The following is a 25,485-nucleotide window of genomic DNA, read 5'->3' on the forward strand; positions in this document are numbered from 1 at the left end:
CGTAAAGACTGCAGAACAAGAAACGCGTTTGACGATGATGCTCGTGCAGCATCGGAGTGTCTATAAACTTACTGGCGAAGTGAGTTACACTCGAGGAAGTATTATACATAGGTACGTACATATATATATATATATATATATATATACATATATATATGTATAAGCTAGTAATTATTAAAACACATTGTTAAATCTCCCCGAGTCTCAGCTGCGGCTTCTTGAAGGGTTTTGCACGTCGCGTACCCGTCAAAAAACGACAACGCACATCGCAGCATATGGAACAGTATCTCCTCTTCCCTAATTTCTTCGTGACTCGAAATCCATTTACGGGTCGATTCCTTCGCTGATCCTTGATGAGGACCACGCGACGAAGAAGAAGAAGATGTTGGAAATAGCCGGAACGACGGGAACCTAGAGAAGCGGATCTTGCAGCCGAGTCGCGAGTAAACGAGAGCGATGGTTCTCACCCTTGAAATCTATAAAGACTCGAGTCTCATGGTCGGTAGTTCTGACCAAATACAGCTTTATACGTGTCTCGCCCCTCTCGCGTCCCGGAGTGAAACTTTTTGCGTATTCCACGGGACGAGGACAGCGAAGTCCTCGTCGTCCGAAGGTCGCCGACCGTCGACTCGTCGCCCTCCGCGACCCGTCCGTTTCCTAACCAAATTCCTAGCCTCAAAGGACGAGAGAATCCGGAGTTTTTCCAACGACATTTGAAAGGAATTCGGAAACCGGCTGAATATGATACAGCCGCGAGATTTAACCCGATCTCTCGTACTCGCTAGGATTTTTATCACCCGCGGTCCGGGCTGAACAACCAATTTTATCGACTTTTCGTGCGGCAGATGCTCACACGTAATATACGCAGTACGGACGACGTCGTTGAAATCTCGATTCTTCAAAACGTATACACTTCGCTCGCTAGTCCTGTGGGATCGAGATTCGAAAGTTGGTCTATACAGGGTCGTCGGTATTAATAGTCGTTAAATTTTCTTCAAATAACTCAAATGCCTCTCAGCCACGCGGCACGACGACGTCGGCGCTGTGTCTATAAAGTGTCAGGAATACACACACGCTGTATACATAGGTACACACGTACACGCGCGTGCAAACGCGAAGGGTGTCAACTTGATTTCTCCACACTGTCCTTCAAAGTCATCCGATACGCTTCGATTTTCAGGCAATCGTGACTCGCGACATATGCTGCGCGCCAAAATAAATTGGCCGATCACTGCCGCCGGCTGATTTACGAAAAATGCAGCGGACTTGGGTAGGCGTGAGGACGACTCCAAGGTTCAGGTCGGGCAGAGGCGGCGCGCAGAGACGAGTACCAACCTACCTACCTTCGTACAGGCAGTCGTGTAACCCTAGGGTACCTTCTTACCTCCGCTGGGAGTTTATCTCGTCCGTTCTTGCGGGCTGCTGGAACGGCGCGCACGGGTACAAAGGAATTTTTATGAGTCTTGTTAGACTCGAGATAAGTTTAAGTGAATGTTCTTACCCCTATTTGTAAAAGTATCTACGTACGTGTATTGTTATCTTAAATGTTCTCGCGCCTTACGGCAGCGCGGCCGTGCTCCACTATGCGCGGGATAAAAACGAGAAGAAGAACGAAAAAGACGAAGAACACTAATTTTGTTCGGTCATGTAGGGTACTATCGGTTCGCTCTAATTACACGGCAAGATCGTAACCTTGCAGTATTTTCCGTAAGGTACGTTTGCTTGTTACATTTCTCATGACCGCACGACTTGTAAATCCTCGTTTCTCTTTCGACGAGATGTTGGCGAATAACCCTACGCCGCGAGTCGGCGAAGTTAAAGAATCATCGTCCTATCCTGTCATATTTTTACCAACCGCATCGTAGATCCTTGGTGCAGGATCTCGTGTAGAAGCAAACCAACGGGACTATCGGGACCGCCTATCTCGTGAATGTTGAAGAGGAGGCGGACGGAGATGATTTTTGCAGAAACTCTCTGCGGGCGTGTTGTTATTATTAGTATTTTTCCTCATCCGCCGGTTAGAAATAACAAGTCCTACTGGGAACTAGGGACTTAAAACTGATGGCGCTAGGCGCCCGGAGCCCGAGCGGCGAAACGAAAGAGAATCGAGGATCCAGGACCTTCGAAGCCGAACGCAAAGGAGAAACCCTCGAAAGATTGAGAGGCGTGAAATGCGCTTAGCAAATCTCTTCGCTGTACAGGTTACCGGCAAACCCGGGGACTTTAGCATGGGAACAAAAAAAAAAAAAAACGCGTATACTCTTACCTGCAGGGTTCTCCAAATTTTCCTCATTCCTTGGACTCTAGGGTCGTGCTTCTCTTCCTGGGATCGGTGAAGTAAGAGGAGGGCGATAATAAATCGAAAACCGAATGACCTGCCAACCTCCCGAGCCTTCTGCAAAAACTGGAACAACAAAAAACAAAAAAAAATAGTAGATATTACATGAGAAATAATTCGACGTGCTGGACAAAATTTTATTAAGCCCTGAATATGCGATCGTCTGCAAGAAGTAACAACTACCGGTCTAGGTTAAATTGGATAAGTTGTACCTTATACCGGTAGAGAGGAGCAGAAATGACCGTTTGTTGAAAATAACATAATAGATTCGCGAGTATTGAAACGGCAGAGTTATTCTGATGCCGAGAGCAACGAGACGCATGAATGCTGATGATTCATAAATATGTATTGGAGGATATACCGAGAGGGGTAATCGCTCAATTCATTGTAGGAAGGATAAGTAATCACCTATATCAAAGAGTGCGCGTGAGGCGTGGTTCGGTTTTTATGTTAATTGGAAAGTGGCGCGCTCTGCGTGTCCGTGCATCGTCTCGCGATGAAAATATTCAAGGAAAGAGGCAGGGCAGGCTACGATCCTTGATCTAATGACACTCCGTGCAGCGTACGACGTGCAATTTGTCAATTACTTCGATCTGCAACTTTGACCACATACGGACGCTCGAAAACCGCAACGCGTACCGTCGTCGACAGCTTCGACAATTTAGCCATTCGTTAGGTTCAAGTGATCGGAACGTTTCCCTACAAATTGGTTAAACTCCGCGATTCTGTCTTGTAGGTACATGGTCGGTGCTGCAGGGGTTGGAAAAATGAGAGAATCTGAATATTTTTTTTTTGAAAACACAGCGGGTTCGAAAGCTGATCACGATCGGAACACTGGAATTCAGATTTCAGTATCACTACACGATGAGACACGATACGTTTGAGGAATATGAAATGTCCCGCTGAGTACGGATGAGAAAAACCAGGATTAAAATGTAAAAAGATAAGCAGGGAAACAAAAATTAGAGGGATGGAGTTGGGCGAGGGGAAGACGAGCAAGGTACTCATTTCGAATCGAGGTGGTGGGTGTAACCGACGTGCATCTTGACCTACGCAGCGTGGTCCTGACCTGGCCTATACGGGCCTCGTCTCTATCAGAGAGGTTACCGCGCGTCAGCAATCGGGATGACTTTAGTTATTAATCGTGAGCCGTAGAGAGACAGAGAGAGACGAAGAGGGAAAAAGGGCTCAAGAACGGCGGCGAGGAACGCGCCTAGCTCGAAGGCTAACGACGAGAAGAGTTTTTGGTTTGTATCGCGCGCATCTGTTTGAGATGCAGCCAGGTTATTCGGTGAGAAATCTGGTTCTCGAACGCTATCTTGGAACGCCTCGACTTCGACGCGTTGTCTTTACAGAGATGTCACCGCACCCCCCGACTCGAGGATTCTCTCTCCTCCTCGTTCCTCTCCTCTACCTCTCTTTGGATTGCACTGGCGAATGCAGGCGGGAAGAAGGAGAAACCGACTGACTGATACCTTGGCACGTTCGGTGCTTGAAGGAAAGATGGAGCAGCAGGTAAAACCGAAGTACAGTGATACGTTGTTTCGGTAACCACCGCGTTCATCGGGCTTTCGACAGAGCAATTTCAGAAAGATTCGCAGATCCGCTAACACGGTTATTAAAGTGTTCCTACGGATTTCTCGTAGCAGGTACAACGTCGGGATTAAAAATTGTTGAAGCTTCTACAGGGCGTCGAGATTGAATAAAAAGAGGGCAGAGAGCCGAGAACTATGAAGAGATGTTTCACCGCAGCGTCGTGATAAAGCGCGATATTTGATGCCTTATTAAAGGTCTCAAAGGTCCGATTTATTACACACCGAAGCGCCGGTGCTGAGATGAGAGAACGCAATGCGCTATACGCCCAACTAAACTCTATCCGTACGCACCTACACGCGCACAATGCGCCGGGAGGATAATCATCTCAGAATTCTTCTCAACGTATCGGTCGAAGGGGCGTCAAAGGACCACCATCCAGATAGGGATGAGACAGGCCGCGCTTTCGTAATGAGAAAACTTCCCAATCACATGCATAGTTCGAGGATATAGTGGAAGTCAGGGCCAGTCGCTGCCGGCGAGGAGTGAATAAGAACTCCTTTCCTGTTCCTTCGTTTCTTTCGGTTTCGGCTTCAGGGTTACCTCGGGATTCAAAGGATCCTTTCGCTTGGGGGTTTCACTTTTGCTTTTCCTCCTTTAGTCCTAGATGCTTGTGTTCGCGAAGGGTAGAAAGAATCTCGATATACGCGGCGAGAAGAAAAAGAGCAGATTTTTGTTCAAAACTGCAGGAAAAGAGGAAGACGTCAAGTTTTTTGGTAAAAACAAAAAAAAAAAAAAAAGATTACTCACGTCAACTATATTTGTCACTATAAATATAGCAGATTTTACTTTGCACGCATCGGTTTTCACGGTTTCTAGAATAAATTCTCCATCTCGCGAAGTATATTTTATAAAAAAAAGAAAAACCTAACGTGTTCCTCTTTTCCTGCAGTTTTTTAGTAAAATCTGCTCTTTCATTTTCTTCTTACCGAACACTCCTTCGAAAATACTCAGCGGGATGTTTCCCACTTTGCGAAGCACGCCCGAGAACGCGGCTCGGTAAATAATCCGAAAACTCAGCGTACCCGGCGTCTAAAACAAGGAATAATTAATTTGGCCTTTGGCCACGCGGCGTCTGATCCCCGCAGCGGCAGATAAGTCTGAACGCCCGCATGATTAAGGAGAGCACGACCGGAGCACTGGATCCCCAGAAGATGCGGTTCCTCGCGGCGAAACTCATACGCGGCATTAAATACACCCACATATCCAGGGTAACGCGGCACCGGCACGTATAACCAGAGACCCGCGTGCGAACGGCGAAATTTTGGCGTTTCGTTCTCCTCGCGTGCGGGGACAACGAGAATCGTTCGCAGACCACACACGCCAGGGTTTCGACGTTTCCTCGCATTGCCGCACTCGATTATTATACAGCGAGGAAATTTTGATACGTAGAAATGCGGGCGCATTAAAAGCTCCTCCGAGTCTCACCGGGATCACGTTTGAACGAACATACGTCATATTTATACCCTGTGCAGGGAGCGAAGCCTGCAGCTTGCTTCTCTTCCCAGAATTACTTCCTCGACCCCGCATACGTGCAGCCGACGTTGTGGGGATGAGGATGGCCGGTATAAGGTACACTCGCAACACGCGCAACACTCGCATCTCCGCGTGCTGTTTATCTTACACACGCCGGCGCGCATTCGCGTATCTTTGTCGCGCACACACGCGCGTTTCTGCCGCCTTCGCCGAGTTTAACCGGGCGTGCGTGTGGGACACAAGACGCACACTCGCTTCGACGTCTGCAGTGCCGTCTGCCGTCCTCCTTCCAGCCGCGCTGCAGTCGGAGAATGCGAAATTCTTGACCCACCCACCTGCGTTGGATACCTGCGTTATTCTGCGATATTTGGTGGTACGCGATCCTCGGCGGTCGTTCACCGTCCAACCGAGGAGCAGCGCCGTGTGACGTAACTAATTGTTTCTTGAGGTCGTTCGGTCCACTCGTCGCGATTTATGCAGATCAGATTATCCCGGAAATTCGTGATTCGTTCGCAAGTTTACGCTGCGTGTAATTACACGTACGCACGTGTATCGCGTTCGAGCGCGGTGTGCGATGCAAGTTTATCGAAACAAGTCGATCCGACTCGACGGATTTATCCTCTCATTGAGGTATAACCGAGCGAGCGAAAGATGACGACGATGGTAAAGCGTTGACCTCACCCCGGATGCCGAAGACTGCAGGAGTCCACGTTCCCAGAGGATGAATGTTTTGAACAGGCTCTCTTTTCCACTTGATAAATCTATTCTCCGTACGTCCTGAAGTGATACGGTAAGCTGGGTAAAAATAGTCAAGGTACCTTACGTGCCCTGGAAGCGAGTAGCTGCCGCGGCAAAGATTACTCGAATGAATCCTGACCGCGGTGAAGTATAGGATACCTTAACTCCACAATGGGGCTAATTTGTCAGTGTTTAAAATTCGCTTTGACTTCGTACGTTTCCACGCAAGGTTCCACGCGAGTACACAGGCTACGTCCACCCTTTTGCCGCGCGGCGAAGCTTTTATCGACTTCGATGTGGGTCGCGGAGTCAAGAGGTGCAACGCTGAAAGTATCGGCTTCTTTACTCGCTGAGAATTCATCCAGTACAATATTGTATACCTACGTCTACGTACGTGCACCGGTAACAACGCGCTTGTGTGACGTTAGGAAATATGCGCTTCTCGCGCAAGCGGCCGGGATTCGCTTACAACGCGCATTGTTTCACGTTGACTCTACCAAGACCACGTACCACTACGCCTGCATATATTTCCCCGCGAAGTTCTTCGTGGAGAGAGAGAGAAAAAAAACAAAAAATTAAGTAAAATAAAATGCGTGCACATGTAATAACACCGTAGTCCGCAGGCAGGTATCACTCGCGTTATACGTACACCGCAGCTCTCACCTCACATACCATCGGTCCCGTCTCGCATCGAGTGATACACTTACACCGCAGATCAACAATCTGATCGTATTTCAATACCCGTCAGCTACCGCGTCAAATACCCTTTTTTGGTTTGTTTTTTTTTTCACCTGCATTTTTATCCTCGTACCCATTTTTGTCCATTTGTTTATTTACTTTTTCACCACGACGGTTTTTAGGGGCTTGACATGTTGGGACGGAAGAAAGGATTGGATCACACCGCACAGGATACTCAAGATATGTATTTCGAGTACTAAAAAAACGAACGTATGTTTTTTTTTCTTCGCAAAATCACTCTTCGGGCCTTCGAAAGGAAAGCCTCCTCGTTTCCCGAAGAGAAAAGAAAATTTCAGTACAAACGTAAACGCGTAATTTTCGAAACGAGGCCAGTGTGGTCGGAGCACTGAAAAGATGTGTAAATATAACAACTAGGAGAGAAAAATAGGTTTCCTATATCAGAATGGGTCGACCTGAGCGTGTAATTATCATGCACGTTTTACACCGCAGAGTCCTTTTCCGACGCCCAGATAAAACTCCGAACGTTGTGTGATTACGTTGTTGCAAGCGTTTACAGATTAATAGGTTAGTCCACCGGAGCAGGAAGTGGTCACCATCCGTCGCAGGAACGTCAAATTTCTAATTGCCTCACTTCCCGCGACTATTTAGCACTGACTTGCTGTAAATTTTATCATGATAATTTTGTATCACCGTAATTATACGAGACTTATGCCTTGTGCCTGCGGTAATTTAATTTCTCAGCATGTTCGATATAAACGATTATTTTCCTCTTACGGTATTTATACGTTACTACGCGAATGCAAGAGTGTAACTTATTCTGATAAAATTGTGAAAAAATGTTGCCGAATGATGAGAAATTTATCCAAGTGACCTAATTCCAGACTTTAGTAAGCAATTCTCGGCGTTATAATTATGTAAGTACACTTATGTGTAAAATATCCACTTGTATATCTGTAACGACTTCCTTCCGCGAATGTAAAATATAACAGTGCCCTGCCAGCGACCGCGGCAGCAGCAGAAATTTAGATAAGCATAATCAAACGTCGAAAAAACCGCAACATAATCGTGTGGTGAATTAATCGGCAACTAGAGACATAACGTAAAGGTCCACGGGGAGATTTAGAAATTCTCTGGTCCGAAATAAACCGCTAGGGAGAAGTTATAAACTTTGTCGAGTGTATATATATATATAGGAATCAAAGAACCGCGTGTACTGTAATTGTATATAATAAAAACGGAGATATTTTCTCCTTCGTCTCATCCTCTGAAATTTTTGGACATCGAGGAAAATTTAAACTCGACGCATAATCCATCCAGCTAATACGGTATCTCAATTGAATAACGTTGAATATTTTCAGCGTGGTTTGTAACGCAACTTTTGTCTCTTTTACCTTTACGTGGGCACTCGTGTACCTAACATGTAACACACGATACACCAGAGTGTGAAACACGCTTGGTTTTGCGTACCTGTAAAAGTGCATACTGACCAGCGTGGTTCTACGAATTCAAACTTACAACCGGACGTGGCGAATTTGACAATATTTATATTACGTTATAGCATATACATTTGTGCCCGCACGCGGAGCAGCATGTGCAAATCTTCAGGTCACGATTTCGACTTGTATTATTATACATACACATGCCGTTACCGCTACATGTAATGGCAGCGGAGTTGCCGTTGAATACATGCGTCCAGATCCACGTTCGCGCTATGCACAGCTGTCGTAATTAATCGGACGAAGTTTTAATTCCGACAATTATTCACGCATTTTTTACTCATCGTTCCTCCAGCCTTGTCGTTTGACTAATTTCGCCCAATTATGCCTGATTTTTCACACGAGTATGGTGATTTTTTTCAAAGCGTATAATAAATAAATAATACACAAGTCGAGGCTCACCAATTAATTCGTCGAAAACTTGGACGTTTTGTATATTTATTTCAAAGTATTTCCCCCCTCCGGTCACGTTTGTTATTATCTATGCACTTGCGGTTCATTGTCTGAGATTTTTTTGCACGATAAAATGGACTGGAGTCTTGTGTCCACGGTGTTTTTACGCATGTGCGTATTTGTTGTGCGTATTATGGTTCTACTACTATACGTATTATAATGTAACGCGGGAGAGAATTTGTATGTATGATGTACGCTAGCGGTGGGCGGTGACGTAATATCCGGCGTGTCGTTTTTCGCGGCGAGTGTAGTTATAATCGCCTGTTGCAGAAACGACGACGGGACGAAATCCTTCTACGCCCACACAACGTATCTCAAATTCACGGGTAGGTACGTTTCCTTCCCCCCTTTGTTCCGCTGCTATTTAGGCTTTGTTACATTGTACATTAACACAGTACACCTCTTTGCTTTCAAGTGTATTTAATAAAAGATGAAAAAGAAAGACAAACAAAAAAAGAAATAACGGCGTAATCGAAGGGCATATCGTAATATGCAAGCAATTGGAATCAAATAACTGCAAGTGCGAGTTGAAAAGAAATAATAATCAAGTGGAATCTAAACAAACGAAAGAAATTGTGTCATACGACGCGAGATTGATAGAAATGTCAAATAATAGTAGAAAACAAAAGTACACTGTTAAAAATTCTTGTGCGAATTCACCATAAATTTAATAATTTACAACACCGTTTGGCAAATTAAAATACACAGTGATCCGCGTAGCTGTACCGAGTTTGTAAATTTGCAAGCTGATTTCGCGAATCGAGAACTCTTTCGTACATTCAAATGTGCGGTGAATTCGCAATAATTTTTAACAACGAAGAACAAAAAAACTAACAACAAAAAAAAGCCCCGGGGAATAAGAGGGAGGTTGCAAGCTCGCCCTTGTTGCGTAATGGCGGAGGAGGACACGCGTTGCGTGGAGGAAGCAACGCGGCTAGATGAGCGGGTAACAGGAAGGGAGGTTCATTCATAAACGCGAAGCGAGGCGTCAATGGATGCGCCTTGGGTGGGAGTCGATGGGACGGGGCAGCATCCCGACTCACGCTTGACAGAATGCACCGCATAGCACACCGGCAGGCTGCAGCGCTGCAGCGAGAGGAGAGAGAGAGAGAGAGAGAGAGAGAGAGAGAGGGAGAGAGGGACGGAATACCGGCTCTCTGCCTCTGACATTCTGACCGTATCTCCTCCTCTCGAAGAATTTCTCAGCCCTACCCAGGAAGGCGCCCCGCGGTGGTACCTTTCTTTTTTCCCCCCTTCTTTGTGTATGTATTTGGATATATAATGTATGCGCTGGCCGGTTATCGCGTCCACTTTCACGCCCGATATCTTATCATTCCTGTACCAATCGAACCAATTTTCATCTCAATTTCCACTTCCGAATTGGAGGAAAGCAAAAAGGAAGGAAAGAGACGAACGGTACGAGGATAAGAGGGGTTCCAGTATCGAAGATAGATAATGTTTGGTACGGTTATACTGCGAGATCGTCGCGGGTGGGGTATAATTTTTATAAAATTGTAGAGAAAACTATTTTTTACAAATTTCCTCATACGGATTGTTTTTTTTTTTCTCCATATCGATAAACTCGGTATAAAGTTTACTCGCAATTTCGGAAAAGTCGTCGCAGCTTATAATTATTATTAATAGAAATTAACGTAAAAGTGCCAATACTCGGTTAAAAAAAATATCCTTAAACACATTAAGTTTGTCAATTTTTTTTTCACAATTGCGAGGAAATGCAAAGAAAAGAAGGAAGAAGTTGGGGAGGAAAATGAAAATGCAGGTTAGTTCTGTCGGGTGGTGAGTTACTGAGTATTGCTGTGTATATAATATATATATACACGTACAGGAGATTCCGAGAAGATGCTTCTAGTTGGTAAATTAGACCCTAGAAGAAGAAGAAGAAGAAGGAAGAGGAAGAAGAGGGAGGAGGAGAAGAATGTTAATTGGTAAGCGCGGGCTCCCCCGGCATAGAGGTCATTTTCACCTGTCAGGCTTTGAAAGAATTAACGCTGGAGTGAAATCATTTCTGTTATAGACGTAAAGTATAGAATTATCCTATGGTTAAGGGGTGTTTCGAGTGATGAATACCCCTCGAACACGCCACTTACTTATACTATTAGTCAGCTGAATCGAGTTGCGCTCTGTATAACCATCGTATAATCTGTTATTTATACGTAGAAATTGAACGAATCGAAGACAGGCTGTTTTGTCAAGTAGGTAAGTGGACAATTTTCGAGTTTGAGAATAGAAAAGAATGCTTACCCAAAGACAAACGAAAAATAAAGGAAAAAGAAAATAAAAATAAATATCACGTAAAAGTTGAGAGCAATTTTTCTGATTCGTTAATAACAAAACGCGGCCTGATGGGAGAAAAAAAAATGAGGGATCGAGTGAAAAAGTTTCCTCAAAGTTTAATAAAAACCTAGCCGCACGTAGGTATTTAAGATGGTCGTAAACCATCGCACGTACACAACGAGAAATTTTTCTCCTCGTTCTTCTTCTCTACGCCTCGAATACAAGCCTGTATGTAATATACATATGGACATATTATTGAAAGAAAAATATAAGAAAATGAGCTCGAGACATGATTTCAGTCTAAGTAAGCCTCTGGACACGTGTTCCTTATCCCCTGTACAGTGTATAATATCTCTTCGCGTTGGTCTTCTCGCCGGCATTGGTCGCCGGCCCGATGCACATGCCAGCTAGTATTTTATGCTCGATCCTCTTCTGCATACCCCGTGTCTCCTTCTCTCTCCTTCTATCAATAGAAGCGCGGCGCAAGACTGCGGGGGACAGACCAAACGGCGATATAAAAAATTAGAAAACGAGAAGGGAACGAAGAAACAGCAGCCGTGAAAAAAGAAGTAGAAGCAAACGGAGCGACATTTTTTTAACATTACAATGTGTAACATTGAAGAATAAAAAGTAAGAGAAAGAAAATAAACTTTCCTCCGTTAGGTTAATGCATATCGTGTTGCACTTTCTCTCGTTAAAACACGTTTGTAAACTGGCACATTTTCACGTATTGTTACGACATATGTAACGCGATGCGCTGTACGTACGGATACTATATATGCACATGTTTATTATCCGAGTATATTTCCGCTTATCGCGCAAACTCAGACGCGGCGCCCAGACCCAATTTTATCTGCAGACCCTCTCGTAGGTGTGAACGGAGTCAACGCAGGTGGGATACAGCCGGCCGCAAGAACCCCTCAACGAAGCGAACGGGATTTCGAGTTACAATCGGTGCGGAATGCGGCGTTGGATATCGGGATTGGATAAACGGAGGCGAGGCGAAAGAATCGGTCCGACAACTTTGCAAGCGCGGCGCGCGCGGTTCCATCACTTTCAAATTCAAACTTATCAATTTTTCGCGCGAGTCTTGCAACTGGCTGGAGTCGAATGACGTAACGACGAGACGCAGCGCCGCCGGCGGAAATCGACGGCACTAGTCACAAGTCGTGAGATATTCCATAACGTTTCTGATACAGCCTCGCGTTATCAGGCGTCGAATTATCTGCGCGTATGATCTTACGTGCGGGTCCAGAAATATGCGGGACCGTGAGATTCTGGTTTCATGCAATTGTTCGCAAACTCATATAAGGTACGGACAGGTGGTGTAAGATAACTTGGACATATTTTGGTCAACCTCGCGACGAGAGTAATGATCGTAAAAGCGAATGACGTATCGATTGTTGGATGAATCGTATTTGTACGTGTGTACAAAAGTGTGGTAGGTGGTTTTACCAGTTTCCGGAAATAGATCGATGCTCGTTGTCGCAACGAGACATCAGTTTCTTGGAAATGTTTTTCTTCTTACACAGTATGGTTTCAATTACGCGTTTAATAAACATCAAATTTCCCCGATCTTTGCAACGATTTATAATCCTTCGAGTTGGCAAAATGCTAGACTAGATGAAAAAATGATGCCGGCCTGTGATAAAATCTTACGTCACAGTAAATGACAAAATTCCCTACATAAATATACAAGTCCACCAACGGAACGTTAATCAATGGTAGATAAAGAAAAAAAAAAGAAGAAAAGAAAAGAGGTCTTCGTTGATACAGATATATCAACTCATATACACCGCGAATGATGACAAACGGTGCAGAAGGCTTACAGGTATGTTATCGATATTAGATACGTGATTAGTGTAGAACGATAAGAAGTGGCATAATTAAATTTCAACGAAAGAATGCCGATGCGTTCACATTTGCTTCTGGTCATTAATCATAATACATGATGCAGGGGGTTAGGCGTATCTAGTTGAAGAAATCTATACAGTTAAGCTCATGCGTTATAACCTGCGTTGTAAATCGTTAGCTGCTAGCAATTATACCCACGGTTGATAATATATACACGTTTGCATTTCGGAGTTGGCACACTCTCAAAGATGCAATGATTGTGGAGAGATTTCAAAGGTATGTCTGTTCGTATGTATAGTATGTATACGTATGCACGCTTATTATCACGCTAGAATCGTGTGACTCGTGAAATGATTAGGTAACAAGAAATTGGTTCAAGGCAATTGCGCAATCGTTGGCCAACAGACGAAATTCTCGTATTCATTCGACAAGCGTCTACTTCAGTTTTCGGCTTTTCCTAATTTTTTCTGCCAACCTTCCGTGGCTATTTACCGGAATAAATAGCTGCGATTGTGAACTCACTTTACATTGAGTCTCGACGAAAGTTGAAATTTCAAATTTTGCAAATTATAGCGTTAACTTTACATAACTACAATTTTTCTCTCAATAGAAGCTTTCAGAAATCGCTGAGTCGAAGACGAATGAATCCAAGGATCAGCATTTATCGTCTACAAGTGCATCGAGGTAATCGAGACAATCCTTGTAATATACGATGATATGTAAGGGTCACGTATGCGTAAGAAACAGAATTCTTTGATTGTACAGTCTGTATATATGTGCTTTGTAAACGGCCACAGTCATACGTAATAATTGCGACGGGTCGTGAACTTCGTCTATGATCCAACGATCCTCAGTTTCATTCGCGATTGCGTATCATCAACCGTTTTCCTGTTTACATACGTGGGTACGTGCGTTATATGTATACGATATTTTCACTATGATAAAATTAGCTGGAAAACGACAAGCGCGTGCCTATCGCATAACGATTTTCGACGAAAGTCTAGATAACTTGTGCTAATCGTTACACATATGTAAAATACGTATATGCTCGATACATAATAAGGATAAATATGCGCACTTAGCAGTTAAGACAGCTTCGAATCGATTAAGCTTGTACATAAAATAAATCGAGCGCAACTTTCCGCTTAATTGAATACCAACAGATCGTGTAAGCATATATCTATGCGAGCATTCAAACTATTTCGTTAAAATATACGTCAATTTCGTAACATATGTATACGTATCTAACATATATATATATAACTTATAACGTACATTACGAGCGTTCCAAGAAGAGTTCAAACAATAATTTATGTCAGTGTCAAATACAGATGTTGGAGAAATAATATATAAGCGTAAAATAATTATTGATGCAATGGATGTACAAATTTGCAAACGTAATATTCGACGAACTTTAACGGAAAATCACCTAGGATTTAATATTTTTCAGCTCGTCACAAATTTTCGTATATCCTTTTCGGTGACTGGCACGTAAAGATATATTGTTACATTGTAGCTTATAACATTATTTGCACAACGGTAATCGCTCGATTAAGATATTAGAAGGCAATTATAGTTTAAAACCTGCTTCTAGATGGTAGAATTTTGCCAAAAGGTGTAAGAAATCGAAAAAAAAAAAATGTGGTCGAAGATACTAGGTGACGAAGAAGAAAAGATCAAACTATTCAGAAGCGGACTATCGTTTTTAACATTTTTTGGAAAAATTTTACAATCAAGATGCCTGTATAAATAACGAACCTGAAAGTTTTCTCACAGTGACAAGCCGCATACGGGCTCCGAGTAATAAGATAAAAACAATTACGACCGTGCACCTTATTATAATTTCTATGATAAACGAGTCGGAAACCCCTCGACATGGAACAGATGACAGTGCATTTGATACGCCCAAACATTCTTCTCGGCTTCTCGAGGGAACAAAACGCGTCCGACGTACGCGCTGCGTTCCCGTGCATTTAAAAAAGCCCAACTCTCTCATGTCGTGTAAGAATGGAGTATAGGACGGGCCGTCTATACATCGTCGATGTATCAACCGGCCAGCAGCGGAGCGTATACAAAATTATAAAGTATTAGATACCTATAAATTTCATTATTTTATGACTGTATAATTTTACTCTTTTTCTTCGGTTAGTTTGATTTTTAATTATATTTTTTTCGACTGTTTTATTTACAAACCGCGACGTTCGATCGACGAAATTGCTACTTTTCGACCGCTAATAACCCTCCGCAATTTTGTATGTTAAAAAAAAAAAAAAAAAACAACACGAGAAAAGAATGTTTAAATAGCAACTAACATTCTCACGGTGCTGCAGCGCACGTGTAGCGAAAAATCCTCGGTTCATATTCACAAGTTTAAAAAATGCCACTGATCGATCCGAAGCACATACCATATAATTCAATACCAACGGAAAGGTTAATTCCGCGGCAAAACTCGTTCTGCACGACGCGGATCATCGACTCGATATCTTTTTATTTCCATAATTTATTATAAAACATATTTTTTATCCCTCCATCTGTATTCAACTTTACTTTGTTTTGCCTTCAATGACATTTATCGGTATATACACGTATAATATAGTCAATATTAATTGACAGGATACAAAGTTGCAGAAAAGAAATGAAGAAAAAGAAGGGAGGAAAGGGGGGGGGGAGAGAGAGAGAGAGAGAGAAAGGAATTCTTCAAATATTCTGCCCATAAAACGAACAGAGAAATATTACCGCGGTCAACAACTTCGCTCAACACACGCTGCAGGCTGCAATCGTATGTATACATAGTATGTATACATACATCTGTTTACTGTAATACCTATTTGTATATTTATGGAACGAAAGCGTCCGAGTTTATCTGCGATTTTTTCGGATGAGGATTAAAGATAGGAAAAAAGACGTCCACTTCCGGTCTGCGGGCGCGTTCCGATCGCTTTATCTCCCCCTCACTTTCCGCCACTGCAATCCGAGTGAGAAGATTCCTTAAACGGTACCGCCGAAAAAAGATGTAGAATTAACCAAGCGAAAGAATCGGGCCGAGGAACAGTGTAGAAAACAGGCAGCCCTTTAAACACCCGAGTTCGAGAACTCGAAGAGCGAAGGTTTTGTGTTTCCTGTCATTCGACGTGGCCGGAGAGAAATCTGCCCTCGACGCGTACTCTTCGGCGCAGACAGGCCGCTCCGGGACTCCAGAAAACGAGTCTTGAACCACACCCGAAACAACGTCGGGGGGAAATTCCGGAGGAATTCAGATGCCGACGCGTCTCGTATTTTCGAATTTAATACACCCGACGCCGGAGCATCGCCGCGAGTTTACCGCTACCTTGCACCGTTGCACAGATTTGCACAGGAAACGCGCGATTTTCGCAAATTTTCAAACTTTTTACACCCAGGCGTGTAACGGAAAAACCGAACGGACGTTTCACAAAAGTACAAGGAGGACGACGAAAGTGTACAATGGAAGACCTGAGTGAAATCCGAAAGGAGAGAAAACGGGACAAGGGCTGCAGGTCTCAGGCAGAGACGGCGCTTAGCGTTTAAATTTATTGCAAAGGACAAAGCTCGTTAGGGGAGAAAAACATTCCTCTCCTTGAAAACGCCATTTTCCAAGAACGAACGAGAAAAAAACGGGCCCTTATTTCTTCGACGACCGCTTCACTAACCGCGGCGACTGGTCCCTGCATAGTAGAACTCCTTGGGAGGGATTTAACTGTGGGAAAGGCAAGCATACCTATTCCACGATCCTCCATAATCTATCGGCGATTTCTCTGACACCCTGAAAGTGTTAAAACCCAAAGAAGGAAATATCGGTACACGAGTTGTGTACCGTTGTACGCGACTCGACGAGGCTAACTCACACTATCCTTAATTTGCGGACCGCTATTGTTACTCGAATTCTCCCAATACACTTTCTAATTCGCCGTGACGGAATTTACCGAGAGGAGGAATTTAGAAAGAAAGAGAGAGAGGCTTTTATTTAACAATGTCGTGGAGCGATGAGCCCCCCAAGGACAACTCCGATGTACGAGAAAGTACATCAAAGATATAAACATTTGAAACAAAGTATATAATAAATTTGAATTAATAAAAAATAGAGGATATCAAAAAAAAAAAAAGAAATAGGAAATAAGGCACGAGGCATGAGTGCTTTTCATTTAATTGGAAGAAGTTCTTAGGCTGTCTAGATAATTTCGCAGTTTTGACTTAAAGGTATCTGTAAAAGATGACTCCTGAATGGAGATAGGTAACGAGCTCAACAGACTAGAAGCAGACACCAGAAATTGCTGATAAAAATACCAATTCGCCAGAAATGTCGCGAGGACATTGAACAAAGAAAATATCAAAAAGAAATGTCCCCAACAGCTGAAGGGAGCCATCCAACCGTACGTAATACGGGCTGATATGTTCAGATTTTCGGACGTCAAATATGAACGTAACACAAGAGTTAAAGGTACGCTCTAGCTTGATTTCCAAACCAGAAGGAGGAGAATATAAGACAAGGATCAACACTTGTAGAATCACGCGCTACGTTTTTAACGTTTCACGTGTCTGCAGTGAAATTCAATTTTTGTCGGGTCGAAATCATCATATTCATATAACATATACTTAGTTTTCGCAAGCTCCTGAGAAAAGCGTATAAATTTTCAAAACGTAGTTGCAAATCACCGTAATTTTCAATTGAAAGAAGGCGAAATCACAAAGAATATGGCTCTTTACTTCTGTATAACCGAATTTAAACTCTGATTCAGTCTCCTCGACAAGTATTATACTTAATTTCGTTTTGCAAACGGTATTATAATTTTTTCGTTGACAGTGTAACCGACGGAAATAAATTCTTGTGATAGCATATTACAAAATAGATCGAAAAACCTTTGCTTGTGCGTGAGGGTAAAAATTGAAGTAAAGGTAAAGAGAAATTCTTTGTTTTTCTATTTCAAAAGTGAAAGTCGTACGTGAGGTTGAAAACATGCCCCGCGTATAGTTCGTTCCAAATATTTGATTTTCCTGTGTCCGTCAGTCGGAGTCTCCATGGGATTCTGGGACAAGCGTATGTAAGTCGGCACGGGTACGTTGGGTTCCACCTTGCACTTCGTATCCCCGGGTTCTTCCTTTCCCCCGTGTATTTCTTTTCTCCTGCTTCTTCATCTTCCCTGAATGTTTTAAATATTTTAAGCACGCATGTACACTGGTCGTGTATCGCGTTCCCCGGGGGACGACGACGTTATACGACGAGTGGACGTTCAATATTTGAGACCTAGGGTAAACAGGCGCCGCCGCCGCCGCTGCCGCCATTCGTCCGACGAGGATATCACGCGCCGCGTTCCCCCTCGAATGCCATAAAAATTGTCCTATAAGTAAAAAAGTTGAAGCACCGGTAAGTCCCGAGGAAAACAAAAACGCGTATTGTTTCTTCGGTCCGTCAATCGTGATTTTTCAAAAATCTCGGACCATTTTTTCCCACCAAAACTGTACAACACGCAATTTTCACGAGGTTCTTCTATACCTGGATCCCGCACAGACTTCCCGGAATGCGGAGGAGAATCATCCCCCAAAAGTGGCCGACTCCCAAACCTGCCGGGCTCATATTTCTTCGTCAGCCGGTTTCGCGCAGCTCATCGTCAGCAGCGGTATCTCGATGCGTCCAATTCTTATACCCTCTTCATAGGCACCCATAACGTTCGGCGCGTGAAGGTCTCACCGCCTTGTTACCGCCGCCCTCCCGCGACGGCCGGGGAGTCGAAAGAGCCGAAGACGAGGCGAGGGAGCCGGACGTGGAATGAGTCTGCTGCTTTCGTCCCGGAGGTGCGAGCGAGACGGAGGAGGGAACGAAAGAGCAAATTGAACTCCGTGGCCCAAAGGCAAGAAAAATAAAGGGGCGGCTGGTCGGTAATTTAGCCTTTATCAGAACTTTGCCGCGATACTCCTTATACGTTACATGTGTGCGTTCCTCGACGTCGCGCTCGCCACGGGCTCCCTGCGAGAGGATCACCCACCACCACCACCTGAAGCCTCGTCTCTTCCTTCGCTCACCGCCGGCACTTCGTGCGGCATATGTACCTAAATTCATATTGACCAAGGCTGCGGTGCGTCTTCCTCATCCGTGTCGATGATCGTTCCTCCTCCACCGAGCGCAATCAATTACAATCATTCGTTGCTAAGTTTGTTTCTGCGACAACCGCATACACCGTGTTCAACATTAGTTGCACCGGTCAGTAAGAATTTTGAGTCTGGGTTCTAGATGTAAAATTTCGATTTCTTCTACGTAACTGGTGAATGAAAATATAGTTTTAATATATAAAGTTTGTTTTTTGTAGGAACCAGAACGATGTTTCGGAGTTTAAGAAAGATTACCTATTTTATCAAACATTTATTGTAGATAACGGTTGAACAGACTTCGGTTTTGCATTTAAATCAGTGTCGTTCAAGAACAATAATTAATACTAAACTGAAAATGTAAAAGAATTGATAAACAAAGTTTAAAAATTAATATTTTTCGAACTTCTTATATTTTCGTACGGACTTTCTCGTATCAAACCCCAAACGTAATCTCCCCTCGTGCTCTCATTAAACTGCCCCTGATAACGTTAATAACGATAAAGTCCACCGCATCTTGGTGAAAACGTTTTCCCTTTTCTTCCTCACAGGCACCCATATTAGCTATCAAACAAAAACTTGAAGACTTATTTATCACTGTAATAAAGATAAAAACAAAATTCATAAGCAATAAACAAAGGTTTTTCATTTTTATTCGATGCATAGAATCGAAATTTACTTATCTCAACAGAAACTCGAGAATTTTTTGTTTTTTAGTCGACTCGTGTTATCTATTGATCAGAAATATCGTCGAGCTGCCGGCAGAACTAACGTTCCTCACGTAGGTGTGTAGACGCTAGTTTCGGAGGTTTTCGTTCCTCCGAGTTTCACAAATTGCACGAATCGCGTTTCTGACCTTTACCCTGCACCACCGCAACCTGCGCGTGGTCGATTTCCTCAACGATTTGAACGAGGAACGGTCGTAACGGTTTTCGGCATTTCCCGGAGGTAACGAAGGGGTATGAAGAGTAAACGCGGCGTAGGTTGTAATTAATATTCTCATTTGGATAACGACGGCTGGGTTTTATTGCATAGACACAAACGTTACGGTACGCAAGACGGCGTGCACGAAGAAATGAGTCAGCTTTTGGTAGGCACAATCAACTCGGCCTGTGGAAGACGCGTGACGTCGTCTGTAAGTTTAAGATAATGGTTGTGGATATGTTTTGAGCGGTTGCGCGTGCGTCGAGCATGGGAAAAGGCCAACAGATTCATTGACTCCTGGGTCCGTCAGCCGCGTTCCGTGTATCTCCTCGCCTTGTCGTCGTCTTCGTCGTCGTCAGGGTTAGGGTTAGGGTCTCGTTAGATTGGCGTCTTCTCCCCCGGTTAAACAAGTTTTATTACTTTCAAACTAATTGTTTCCCTTCCACCGTCCTATTTATAGACCTCGTCATCCTTTTTCTTCTTCTTCTGCTTCACGTAATTCTTGTCGCACCACCACCCTTACTCCTGCTGCATACTCCGAATTGAGCAATTAACTCCGTCTCCCGTATGCAGCTCATTTGTGTATACCTAGACGCTGCATTTTATATTGTTAATTATAAATATGCCGGACGTTTAGTCGGTTGTTGAAACTCGTATTAACGAATTACGTAAATTGACGCCTTTCCCTGTAGAGATCTTCCACCATACATGGCTTGTTCGAAATTGCCGCGGGATCGCTGCACATGCCAGGCATCACGGGGTTCTTCACTGTAGCACGTAACTTCGAGGTCTTCGAAGTAGAATTCCTCCTACAAATCCACAAGAAGTATTTACCTCACGGCGCTGACTGATTATAAACCTGGTTATGTCTGCCGTAAGTCCTTCGTTCTTCAAAAATACTTAAACATCTACGTATATTTCTATGCGACAAGTGTAATACCCGAAACAAACGCTAAACAATCAGCATCATTGGAACGCGGAGTGAAACGTTTAACGCGAAGGAACGACAGTTTAGTGATTAACGAGAGAGTTTTATAATCACGACAGAAAATTGGACATTTGACCGGCCGCAAGTCCGACGATATGTACACGTCGTCAACTAAAACTAACACATGGACGCGTGTTTATGCTCGTTGCTGTTACGGACGGCGGAGGATCGGGGGACGGAGAGACGTGCAATTTCGCGAATTGTACGCCTCGAGCAACTCGAGTTCTCCACCATGGCGAGCGAAGCCGCGGATGAAGACAAAAGGAGAATGAACACGTACACTCGGACTGCCGCTGTCGCTGGGAGACGCGAACGGAGAAGCCGATCCGAAGAACGACAAAGGTCAGCTTCGAGGGCGAATCCGCGTCTCGGGTCCGTCCTTAATTAAGCTCGCGACAGCTCTTTCCTACATGCGAAACGTGAGAACGCGATTCCTCGAGGGAGGGCGCCATGTTGTAAGCCACGGCGCCGAGGCCCAAGATCGACGTGCGCCACAGTCCGATGGAATTGGTTTCCAAACGTAGTCGAGGAAATGTTGAAATCTGAAAGGAATTAGCAAACTCGGAGTACCGTTCGGTAAAGCGACGCTTTACTTTACGTTTCGACATCCGTTACGCGACGGTTCTCTCCCACGCGTTCGTGATTTGTCTGTGAACAACATGCGACAGGGGTCGGTAGTTGAGAATGGTCTTGTAGAAAACGGTGGCGTCATGGAAAACCGTCCGAATGATGGATCGAGAGAGAAGTCGAAGAGCGGAGGAGTGCCGACGACAGGAGGGGAAGAACTGAAGAGGGACACAACGAGGCGATTCGAAAGAGCAGCGCCGCTATCAGCACCACTGCACCACCTACGCCCTCCGCGCGCACGCGGTGTATAACCGTTGGAATATTTTGATAGGCTCGGAATGGAGTTGCTTCGTTATCAGTCCCTCGGTATCGAGGGGAGAAATTTAAGGCCAAACGAACGCCTTTCCTCTCCTCACCGTATCAACTCATCCGTGAACGTCCGGCCTTGATATCGGCTGACCTTTGTCGGGCGCACTTCCGACCTGTCCCATAAACAGCGGCCGAACTCGACCGGAAAACGCGCCAACGGAGGGGAATCTCTGATTTCAACGGCAGTTGGTACGGGCGGCACAAGAATGATTCCATTTCGGGGCCCCGGCTGACGAGCCGGAGAGGAAAAATGAGCCTGCAGTCTGGGTCCCGCGCTCTTTATTTTCTCCGGACAATCAGTCGGCGGGTCCGGTTCGGAGGGCCCGAAGGACCTCCACGACGTGTCCAGGGAGGTCCTGCGCGTTCGGCCGACTCTCCTCCCTCTCCTGCGTCGACTCGCCGTCTCTCTTGTTCCGCGTGGTGTTTGGAGATGGCTGGATGGTTGGTCGGTCGTTGTGCGGCGGCGGTGGCCCGGCAACCGGGACTCGCAGGACCATCACACAACCCCGTAAGCCGGTCGGCCCGTAGGACCGCATTCCTTCCCGGCTGCACGGACGCGCGGTTAGACCGTGGGGGCAAGGCAGGCGGAAGATGGAGGCGGGATGAGAGTGCGGTGCGGTGCGGCAGGTACGAGAGGTCCTGGAGGAGCTGCCGGGATATAGAGGAGCGACGCGAGGCACGCTCGCCTAATTAAAACGCGTTTCGGGAAGTTCGCGGAACCGTCGGACTTGCCGGAGAAAAGGCATAAAAAAACCCATGGCGAGAAGAAGAAATTGGGGAGGTGCGGTGAAAAACTCTTCCAACCGATCGCGGCGATCGAATGATTGTCAATCACCACGTACGTAATCCAGATCAGGTTTTGTATCGATCCGGGGTATTTAGCGTAACTACCTGGATGTTTTGCTCCTATGCATCATGGGACTTGTTTCATCTCAGCGGCGGCATTTATGGCGCGCTGGGTCAAGCGCCTCTGGGTTATGTCAGTTCTTTTCTTACGAACCCCGATCTTGTTACGGACTCGTCGCCTTGTTTTGATCACTTCTTTCGAAGATTCCGTCCACCCGATAGGGCTTATCTTCGTCTCTTTGTCCTTCCCCCGTCCACCTTTCTTCCTTCCTTCTCGATCTCCTCCTCGCATCGATATACTTCTTCTTACGCAATGTATGCTTTCGGTATTCGCCGATGATACATCTGCATTTAATACGGCAGCTTCGCACCTAACTTTACCTTCACGCACGGTATGAAGTCGAAATCAGATATCCCGCGATAATCAATTTTCATACCTTATTCTTGCGATTATTTATACCCCGTGTTATCTTCTGGCTTCGCCGGTATCCAGTATCTGAGTTCAGCATCGCAATACAGTCGCTGTTCAAGTAACAGATACCCATCCCTTTTGTGCAGCAGGGCTTAAATTTCTTTCATCCATTTTCCTATCGTCTTGACGTTGATGACAAGTCGAACATTTTGCCTTTATTGTGTTTTCGCCATACGTTCACGAAGTATACGCGATTCCCGTGAAGCCAGTCGCGGGAAAGTGTTCACAGCGGAATGATGTCTGGTCGAAAAATCAAGTTCACCCGTATACAATTATCGTTTTAAACATAAAATAATTACCCAATAGAAAAGATCACGACATTTCTCGAGAAAATTCAAGATTGATTTTACGACGTGTGTCACGAAGGCTCGAGATGTATGTACACATCCATTTGGTATGTTTGAAGATCCTTCGAATCTTCTTAAAACTCCGTAGGTACAGTACCTCTTTCACGCGATGCTGGAGTACTCTTTTATTATTTCTTTCCTTCCTCCACATCACGCTCGCAGTCGTCCAGGGACGCAACGTATTTTATTTCTTATACACCCGACAAAAAAGCTCTTTCTCACGACAATTATCACGGCAATTATCACCGTTCAGGGAGACACTGGCGTTCAAGTTGGCACCTTTCATAACCACAAGAATACATTCCCATTACTGCAACACCTCCGAGTACCTACCTACTTGTTTGATGCTCAGGTGGCTGTGCAGCATTTCACGAAACTTGCGACAAACTCTTTTCACGAACCATAAAACCAAGATGTATAAAGACACTCGCCGCGGAGGCGGTCGTAGTCCTTGTGCCTCCTCAGCTTTGCACCTTTATATCTATTTCCGAGACAAAGAGCGAATAATTTCGCCTAGCATTGAATGAGGATCCACCGTCTGCGCGCATAAATTTTCCGGTCACCGAGGCACCGATTTTCAGCCTCGCCTCATCCGCTGCGCCGGTATATTCCGCATGTTTGTCGCTGAGCGCCCAGACAATTGAATACACATTCAAGCTTGTAACAGTTTGCATAATTCGAGAATACCTCCGGGCGGTTTCCCACCGCCTCTGACGATCCGGTTGGTCCAGCGGACGAGGAGGATCCGGCGTAGGTGGTTCTCCGGCAAGCCTGGGTCTCGATCCCTCTAATCCCTGCGTCTCCTTGGGGGGCGCAGGAGATCATCGGGACACGGAGAGCAAGGATCGACGAAAAACTGATCGACAGATTATCGGCGATCGTGGATCATCGCGGTCGGCGTCTGATTCTTGGCCAATAAAGGGAGAAACGAGCCTGACGGAGATTCCAGGAAGTATTTCCATAAATCAAAGCACCGCGGCACCAGCAGCACGCCCTGCACACCTAGACGAACCCTGGCATGCAAGGTTTGCCACCGTTGCCACTACCTACCATCGGGGCTGTAAACGTGAAACGTGATGTTTTACGACTCTCTTCCCCTGTGCCAACGTGGAGTGCCGCACTTCTCGGTCTCACTCCCCCTCCGTGTATCTCGCTCTCTCTCTCTTTTACAATTAGAGAAGCGCGGTCTGCGCAGCGAGAGGAAAGAAGAAGTAACCCAAGGCAAGAAAAGCGACTGACGTCTGACAACGATTATAGTTAAATTGCTGACCGTGAATATTTCCTTTCCTCCGCTTCTTTCTTTCTTTTTCGTTTTCCATCCGTTTCCACACGCCCGCCCCGTTAAACCTCCCAACAACGCGTTGGCTTATTAACGATATTGTATACGATCGGCAAATCCCGTCGTCGTTGTCGTAATAGTTTCATATTTTTTTTATTATTTTATTTTTTTTTTTCATTCCCACAGTAAGTAAAGCGTCGCGAGGATGGTTGAGCTCAGTGCGCCAGGAGCGCAGTGAATCACCTTGCGAAGGTGGGACGAGAGGCGAGTTTGCCGCGATGCTGTGGAGCAGATCGAGTGTGCGAGCGGGATGCCAGTTTGTCTGTGTATATGGACCGCATACCACGTCCTCAGCCTCCTTGTCTCACAGCTCGAAGCTGCTCTCTCGGCGCGCGGCGTGCCTGCAGACCTTTAAACCCATCTATGTGTAAAGATTCGCTATTTATGGTCCAGGAAGGCAGACGGCCGAGGAGCCAGACCGCGACGACGCAAAGCGACAAGGACACTCGTTCAGGAATAGAATTCTCCTCCTTAGTCCCGCGAAAGTTCAAAGCTTCTATAATCGGTTTTTACCACAACCGTACGAATACTCGCCAGATCCGCGCTGCAGGGTATTGCAGGTAGGTATAAACTCGACGCCAGACTTTCCGCC

At 45.1% G+C, this 25,485-nt stretch overlaps 1 protein-coding gene across 2 annotated transcripts in view; it reads right to left on the bottom strand.

The window, feature by feature from the left end:
• The window catches only part of LOC124306803 (G1/S-specific cyclin-D2), a 123,162-nt gene that overhangs the window by 31,285 nt on the left and 66,392 nt on the right, over positions 1–25,485 (bottom strand). The window contains exon 4 of one of the 2 annotated variants that reach the window (XM_046767836.1): positions 2,267–2,404. In XM_046767836.1, coding sequence (XP_046623792.1) covers positions 2,267–2,293 — 27 coding nt within the window. In that variant the 5' untranslated portion in view covers positions 2,294–2,404. Of the gene's footprint in view, positions 1–2,266; positions 2,405–25,485 lie in introns of those variants that run through there. The other variant, XM_046767835.1, reaches the window with a different exon arrangement.

Source organism: Neodiprion virginianus, chromosome 6 (assembly GCF_021901495.1).
Source record: "Neodiprion virginianus isolate iyNeoVirg1 chromosome 6, iyNeoVirg1.1, whole genome shotgun sequence".
Taxonomy (NCBI): domain Eukaryota; kingdom Metazoa; phylum Arthropoda; class Insecta; order Hymenoptera; family Diprionidae; genus Neodiprion; species Neodiprion virginianus.